The 8,704-nt window shown below is 31.5% G+C and overlaps 1 protein-coding gene across 1 annotated transcript; it reads left to right on the forward strand.

Annotated features, from left to right (window-relative positions):
* Positions 1-5,053: 5,053 nt before the first annotated feature.
* On the forward strand, positions 5,054-8,063 carry LOC104724206 (ubiquitin receptor RAD23d). The gene is made up of 12 exons (XM_087475018.1): positions 5,054-5,283; positions 5,737-5,895; positions 6,012-6,071; positions 6,189-6,244; positions 6,355-6,399; positions 6,494-6,671; positions 6,798-6,947; positions 7,042-7,107; positions 7,191-7,238; positions 7,319-7,425; positions 7,515-7,593; positions 7,719-8,063. The coding sequence occupies exons 1-12, from the start codon at positions 5,218-5,220 to the stop codon at positions 7,836-7,838; spliced, it is 1,134 nt and encodes a 377-aa protein (XP_087331144.1). The 5' UTR covers positions 5,054-5,217; the 3' UTR covers positions 7,839-8,063.
* Positions 8,064-8,704: the final 641 nt, after the last annotated feature.

Genomic DNA, 8,704 nt, shown 5'->3' on the forward strand with positions numbered 1-8,704 from the left:
AATGTGGTATTTTCTTTTTTTCTCTCTTTGTACTTGTTCTGAAGATGTTCAGCTCGACTCTTGCTATCATTGTTGTGGCACCCTAGTAACTAAACTAATCCTATGTAATCGCTTTGTTGGAATATATAAAATCAGAAATTTCATTAAAAAAAAATGCATGGAAGAGATGATTTAAAACTTTTGGCACTAAAGAAGTTGATGAAGATCTTTAATTAAAAGAAGTTCAAACAAGTTTGTCTCTAGGGGTGTAACGCCCCGACTGCCACCTCTTAGTGGATCCTATGTCCAATCCCAGTCCATGGGTTCACTTTCTTTAATGGGCCTCACGTTCTCTCACTAAGCCCGTGAGCCCATCCATATCCGATAGCCGGTTTGCTACGTCCGGGAGGTTTTAAAAACTTATTACCGTCTCTACAAATCACCACGTGATCTTTTCCTGTGTTTTGTGCTCACTTGCACAGTTCCGACAGTCACTTCCCGGAAGGTCACCCATCCTAAGACTACTCCAGCTCAAGCACGCTTAACTGTGGAGTTCTCTCACGACCCTTGACGGAAAAGATAAGTGCACTTTGGTGACATAGGTAGCCAAATCAATTCTTTTAAACCTCTCCGCATGTCCTTGAAACCGGGGTGTCACAAGGGGTAGGCAAAGTAGGCATTTGATAAGGGTTCAAAATCAATTTCAATATTTTTCTTAAGATAAAAGGGTTCAATTTTAGAAAGAAAACAAATTAGTAATAAGGTTTAATATTTTTGGGTTTTCCCATGGGTCCTCTCACATATTAAGACGAATTATCGAATTTACTTATGAAAAGAAAATAGACAAAGGAGAAGTGGATACGTCAAATGTAATGTGTTGGGATACAATCCAAGTCCCACATATGAAGTTTGAAAAGATTATGATTAATATATAAAGGGTTATGGCCAATCCACTAATTGTTAATTGATTTTTAGTTGGAAGCCAAGATAAACCCAAATTTAACATGGTATTATAGATAGAGTTATCATCTCGAGGACGCGTGTTAATATTCCACATGTGGTCCTTGGTTTGAAGGAGAGATATTGTTGGGATACAATTTAAGTCCCACATTTGATCTTTGAAAAGATTTTTATTAATATATAAAAGGTTATGACCAATCCATTAATTATCAATTGGTTTTTTGTTAGAAGCCCAAAATAAATTCAAATTTAACATAATGTTCATGCATCTTGGATTAATTGGATATCCATGTGTGGGGAAAATTGGATTCTTCGAGATCATACGGGTCAAGTTAGAATGCATACCCGAGATGTGTTTATAGCTACAGATTTTCGGATAGCGGTGGAACTTTGGTGTATTTTGTGGTCTCTACAAGGCTATAACAACAACCATTTTCAACAAATTGAGTTAAGTAGGTAACATTTGATTGTGTTACCACCAGACTAGCTTCGATACTTGAATTTGTTGGATAAAACAATTGCAAATTCACATTTTGTACTTTCATGTTGGTGGAAGCTTCGTCTAATTCCATAGCTCGATCTATTGCAAAATGTATGCTTAGCAATATTTATATCAATATTGAAATATTGCTAGAGTTCATCTCTAGTGTTACTTATTGTATCAATTATTATTTAGTATTGTCTTTTTAATTACAACTAGGTTTTGAACCCACGCTAAGCGTGGATTTATTTGATATATTTTGATAAAAATTATATTTGATTGATTACGGTAATACAATATTATCTCGTAAAAAAAATTAAAATTAGTACTAGAGGAAAAAAATAAATTTCAGATACACAATTTTTAAAAATATAAAAATCAGTTGTGTTATAAAATCAAATCTGATAAAAAATCATAAATTTAACTTGACGTCCAGGCGATGCAAATCAAACTGATGACCTCACATATCCTAAACCATTTTCTTTAACCACCAGAAAAACGAAACAATTTTATAATCATGAATTTAACTCGTTTTCATATTTAATTGATCGCTACCACCTATGTTTTCGTGTTTTTTATTCAATGTTTTCTTATTCTTCATATTCTTTCTTGTCATTTTCATTGTCAAATTTTGTGTTAATTGTCATCGTAACTTTTACCGTTTGGTTCTTCGTAATACTCTTTTTCTTCTTCTTCCTCGTCAACTTCTTCACATTTTTCCATTGAAAAACCTTTTTTATACTACCACACAACTTGTTAACCCATCAAACTCCAAGAACAAAATCATTTCTTTTCTCATAAAATTTGTGAAATTCATGATTACCAGCATAGTCAACACATGTACCCAATTATTGACAATTTTATCCATATACTTATTTGGTTTTAGATCCACGCGATTAGAAACTTCTCAAACCAAAATCTTTACTTGGTTTGTAATATTTTAAAAACATAATAAAATATACTAATAATTATTTATTTAATATGAATCATATGATATATAGAAATATGAGTACACTATAAGAACATATTAATTATAAATAAATAATATCAGTCATATTATATCATCAAATAATATCAACCGTATCATATTATCAAATAACCGTAACCGTATATAACAGTAACCGCTTGAACCGTAACCGTATTTAAACGTAACGGTTAAACGGTTCTGGTTAAGGTTACAAAAATTTCTAACCATAACCGATGGTTAATAAACCTTAACCGTGACAACCATAACCCTGGTCATGCCTATGTATAGCTAATAAAACATGTGTGTTTGTCGTCCATCTTTCTTCTTTAAACCTCAAAATTTGATTTAAACATCAAATTAAGGTCTTACGATGTCAATCCTTCTTCCTTAGACCCAAAAATAAAAAATTAATGAAAGAATATCAACTCATCTCTAAAATCATACACAAAAATATGTTTTACAGCTCATAAGAAATAAAAAGCACAAATGTAAATAAATAAGATAATTTATGTTTTGCATTAATATTTATAATATTTTAAACTTTTAAAATTTAAAACTTCTAATATTTAAAAAACTTTTTAAAAGCTAAGAACTTTTAAAAGTTTCAATATTTATAATATTTAAACTTTTAAAATTTGTAAATATTATAATATTTTTTTGAAACTGTTTAAAGTTTTAATTTAATCAAATAAAAAACCAGATCAAACCAGATAAAACTTTTAAACGTGGACGCATGATAAATCAAGCTTTCCTGCTCATTCGTTGTTGGAAGCATATTAATCTTATTTATACTGGTTCTGAACCATTGTCTAAAAAATTTCTAGCCGATGAGGGATATTGTGCTTAGTTCTTTGATTTCCATAAATTTAAAATTTTCCTTTTTTCTAAAAAATTCTGTAAATTTAGAAAATGTTAATGAATGACATGTCAAATCATGATAGGTTGTTTAAAATAATTCTTAATATAGAAAATTCTGTAGATAGTATAAAATGTTAATAAGTGATATGTCAAATTTCTATTGGTTGTTTAAAATCCTATGTGGACGGCCTTATGAGCTTATAGCTCCTACTTTTTATTAGTAGAGATTGACTATTTACACCTATTTAAATAAAGTACTTGTTTGAGTACCCCAAATTCATGTTTACTTGATTTCCCACCCATAGGTATTTATTTGGTGTGCTCAATCTTTTTTCTTATATTTGAATTAACTAAATAACTTTGGATATAAATTTGTAATTATTGAGAATATTTGTAAGCTTAATATATACTGTACATATATATGACTTATATATCTATTCTCATTAATTATTTGTATAATATTTGCTTAACTTTGCGAATACTTAATTTTCTATTATATTAAGTATCTTTTTTGTCAACATAAGTAATTGTTTTATATATTATTTTAAAGATTTATTAGCATGTTGACATTAATATATGGTTTATTTTGAATAGAAGTTTTGTTAATAATTAAAAAAACATTGTTGAGAAACAGTTTTTTTAAATTCTGGAAACAAAAAATGAATAATAACTTTTGACTATTTTGAGTTTTCCAAATCTCAATACAGTAGAACCTGTATAAATTAATACTCTTTAAAATAATAATCGCTATAAATTAATATATATTTTTCGGTCTCAAGTTGGACCAGTGTAATTTTGGACACAATTCGGTAAAATAATAAGATAATATTTTTTTTTGGAAAATCCTTCATAAATATATGGTCTCATCAATAATATAAATTAATAATTTAAAATTATCAAAATATAGGTATATATATACACACTAAATTTTGTTAGAGTTCATTTCTAATATTATTACTATATAAAAACTTTGAATATTTCTCTTTAAAATATGATAATTATTATTTTCATTCTATAAAAAGATTAATTATATTAATTCAATCTTATTTTAAAATTTTCTTTTGAAAAAATTACCAAATTAGGAAAGTCTCTATATGAATTAATTTACTAATTTATTGATAAATTCAAAATCTCTTTAAATTAATAAATCTTCATGGTCCCAAATTTATTAATTTATAGAGATTTTACTGTATGTAAAATTAAGTCTGATCTAATATTTTGTTAATATAATAGACTTATATATCTGTTCTCATTAGTTAATTGTATAATAATTGCTTAACTTTGCAAATACTTAATTTTCTATTATATTAAGTAATTATTTTAAAGATTTATTAGCATGTTGACATTAATATGGCATGGTTTATTTTGAATAGAAGTTTTGTTAATAATTAAAAAAAAATTATTGAGAAACACTTGTTTTTTACTTGTGGAAACAAAAAATGAAAAACAACTTTTGACTAATTTGAGTTTTCCAAATCCCAATAAGAAAAATTAAGTCTCATCTACAATTTTGTATGATTTCTTAAAACTTTTTAATTTAAGTTATGTAACAATTACTAATCTTATTGAATACTATTGAGTAAAGAAAATCGCATGCCAACAAAATTATAGAAAAGATATACTCAAATATTCACCAAATACAAGCAGTAAATAAGTTGATTTTTGGGAAGGAGTCTCCAATCACCTGTACAAATCTCCACCGCATCTCATACTCCTGTTTTAATCCAACGGCTTAGAAACCATCACACGCACCTAATCTCCTCTTGTTTCATCTCGACACACCAAAGTTAGTATAGACACGCACGTAGACGATTAACCTGTACGTATTAACTGTGTTGATGATATATATAAGCTGACTCCAATACCCCAAAAGCGGTCTCTCTCTATACTTTGCTTCTCTCTCTAAACTTCTCTTTTTTTTTTTCTTCCTCAAGTTTTCTTTTTCTTTTTCCCTAAAACTCTCTCCAAAACGATGAAGGTTTTCGTGAAGACGCTCAGTGGTACCAACTTCGAGATCGAAGTTAAACCTGCCGATACGGTAATACTTATGATTTTCTTCGAATTCGAATCGTCTTCTCCGTTTCTTTAAACTTGTTTATTAGGTCTGATTTGGTTCCGTAATTTTGATTTGGGAATTTTTTTTTTTGTGTGTGTGTGTGTAGTTGGATTAGTGAATCTCGTGGCTCTTTTGATTTGAAATTCTAGATTTTCGTTTTGTAGGGCTTGGGAAATTTTAGTGACGATTCGTGTTTTATGTAAACTGATTTTGAATTACGAATTAGGGTTTTTCGTGAGCATGTAACTATAGTGATTTGTATGGGTTGTTTGTCTCGAATTAAGATTATGTTAGAACTAATTATGTTTTGGATCCCAATCTGGTTTCATCTGTATAGTTTTAATCGATTCACTTAATCTTGAGGCACGTGGATAATTTTTTGTGATATTTTCGTTTATGTTAAGGATGCATATTAATATATTTGGGTGATGTCAGGTTTCTGATGTTAAACAAGCTATAGAAACTGTTCAAGGTGCGCAATACCCTGCTGCTAAGCAGATGCTGATCCACCAAGGGAAGGTTTTAAAGGATGAGACTACATTGGAAGAGAACAATGTTGTTGAGAACAGTTTCATTGTCATCATGTTGTCCAAGGTGATGTATTAGGTCCACTGTTTTTAGTATTAGTATTAGTATTAGTATTAGTAATAGGATTCTTAATAATTAGCGGATGCTAACAAGTTTTTACCATTTATCTTGATGGAATGCAGACCAAGGCTTCTCCAAGTGGGGCATCAACCGCATCTGCACCCGCACCTAGTGCTACTCAGGTGAATAAAGTTCTTATGTATTATTGTTATGGTCTATTTGTAAGTGACAAGAAACAAAATAGTATATGTAGATCATATTCTTAGTTTTGTGTCTAATGTGATTGCTTGGGTTATTAGTCTCAGCCTGCTCAGACTGTAGCTACACCTCAGGTTTCTGCTCCAACTGTCTCAGTGTGAGTTCCTGACCTTCTTCTTGTATTGATTTGAAGACGAAATAAATTGTCAGCTTCTTTTGTATTTGCCTCTTTGCTGATTTTCTCTTCTTTTTACTTGCGTTTTTCAGTCCAGAGCCTACAAGTGTAACTGCAGCTCCAGCTGCTGCTGCTTCGTAAGAACTTTTCAGAACTGTATTATATTTTTTTTCGAATTTCTTCTAACTGATTGATCATATAAAATGTTGTCCTCCTCCTTGGTTAAAATAGGGTTCAAACAGATGTGTATGGTCAAGCAGCGTCAAACCTTGTTGCTGGAACTGTTTTAGAGTCCACTGTTCAGCAAATTCTTGACATGGGTGGAGGTAGTTGGGACCGTGACACTGTTGTTCGTGCTCTGAGGGCTGCCTTCAACAATCCTGAAAGAGCTGTTGAATATCTATACTCAGTATGATTCATTCCACTTCTTGATTTTATGTTTTTCTTTGATATAATGTTTTTTACCTTTGGTTTTCGATTTGCCAGAACTTTATCAAGTGTCTAATCAATTGAAATTTTGTTTGATACAATTCAGGGTATCCCTGCTCAAGCTGAACTCCCGCCAGTTGCTCAAGCCCCATCTACTGGTGAACAGGCAGCAAATCCTCAAGCACAGCCCCAACAAGCAGCTCCAGCAGCTGCAACTGGTGGTCCAAACGCAAATCCATTAAACCTGTTCCCCCAGGTATATATTTTAAACTGGTTGCATCTGTTTGTTTTTTCAGTTTTCCCTTGTGAATTTGTTTTATTGACATCCACTCTTATCTATCTGCTCCCAGGGCATGCCCGCTGCAGATGCTGGTGCTGGAGCTGGTAATCTTGATTTCCTGCGTAACAGTCAGCAGGTATTTTCAAATCCTTTTCCATTCAAGAAGAGAAATCTTCATTTCTCTCTAATGACATTTGTAATTCTTTTACATTTTCATAGTTCCAAGCATTGCGAGCTATGGTACAAGCAAACCCACAAATTCTACAGGTAAAATTATAAACCTCTTAGTCTTTAATGGGTAGTTTTTATGGCATGGATTTTCCACTTGATACTGTTTTGTTCTACAGCCTATGCTTCAGGAGCTCGGTAAACAAAACCCGCAGCTTGTGAGACTAATTCAAGAGCATCAGACTGACTTCCTACGCTTGATAAATGAACCTGTCGAGGGAGAAGAGTGAGTTTTAGATCATCATTCTCTTTTTTATATTCTTTGTTCAACAAAGCCTGTAAGCTGACATTTCATTATCTCACCAATGCCACCAGAAATGTTATGGAACAGTTGGAAGCAGCAATGCCACAAGCTGTTACCGTTACTCCTGAAGAGCGTGAAGCCATTGAACGGGTTTGTTCCTCTGATCTTTTTTACATTTGTACTTAAACTAGATGGCATTACTAGCCTACACTTGCTCCTCAAAATATCTGTATTGTATTGAAATGTGATATTGTTACTGTTGTTTGGGGGCACAGCTTGAAGCGATGGGGTTTGATCGTGCCATGGTCTTAGAGGTGTTCTTTGCGTGTAACAAGAATGAAGAACTTGCAGCTAACTACCTTCTAGATCACATGCACGAGTTTGAGGACCAATAATGGATGAAGAAACAAAGCAAATCCATTCCTCCTCCTTCCTAAACTCAAGAGACCCGTCTTTCTGTTTCTTTTTCTTCCTTTTTTTTTTCTTTTTAATATGATAATCTCTTCTCCAACGCCATTTGACAGTTTCATGTTTATGTTCATGGGAGTCGGATGTGTTTATGTTACATTTAAAACTATCATAGTTTATCTGGCTTGAAGATGTTCTTCTCTTTTTCATAATAGGCTTTGAATCTCCCTTTTGGTCTCAGTTGCACAATTATTAGGTAGATTAAAAGTGTGAGATTTGGAGCTATTTGACTCATTTCAAGTAAAGAAAGGTCAGATATTGCTCTGCTTTTACTAATTGAACTGTGTCTAACCTGGTTTAACAGAGCTGGCCTAAAATGAAACAGCCATTCAGATCCATATATTAGCGCTACTTGTTAATACAAAAGATGCTCCAACATTTGAACCCAAAATTTCATTAATTATTCATTAATTGTGATTTTCTTTATAAAACAAATTAAGAAAAAAGAAGCAAAAGTTTTTCGCTGCCGAGATTTGAACCCAAAATTTTATTGTTTCCAAAGAGGAATTTAGCAAATGTGCTATAACGGATTGTTTGTTAAACAAAAAAAATATATTACATATATACATCAATTTAATATACTTTATGAAACAAAAGAACAACTTCCTGGATTTGAACTCAGAAAATTTAGTCTTCAAAGAGAATTTAGCCAATGTGCTACAAATATTTTTTGGGAGATTTACTCACGTGTCATACATTTTAGGTAAGATTACTAGAACCATACAAAACTTTTTTTTAATACTATCATATTTCGGGTCTATTTTCTATATCCACCATATCCTTGTTGTATGTT

Source organism: Camelina sativa, chromosome 11 (assembly GCF_030686135.1).
Source record: "Camelina sativa cultivar CO46 ecotype springtype chromosome 11, ASM3068613v1".
In the NCBI taxonomy this organism is placed as follows: Eukaryota; Viridiplantae; Streptophyta; class Magnoliopsida; order Brassicales; family Brassicaceae; genus Camelina; species Camelina sativa.

What these genes read in the sequence shown, in the direction of transcription:
- LOC104724206 (XM_087475018.1), top strand. Translation starts at nt 5,218, where the DNA reads ATGAAGGTTTTCGTGAAGACGCTCAGTGGTACCAACTTCGAGATCGAA. An exon ending in TCCTGCGTAACAGTCAGCAG is followed by an intron (nt 7,108 to 7,190) that starts GTATTTTCAAAT and finishes ACATTTTCATAG; the next exon opens with TTCCAAGCATTGCGAGCTAT. An exon ending in CAAACCCACAAATTCTACAG is followed by an intron (nt 7,239 to 7,318) that starts GTAAAATTATAA and finishes TTTGTTCTACAG; the next exon opens with CCTATGCTTCAGGAGCTCGG.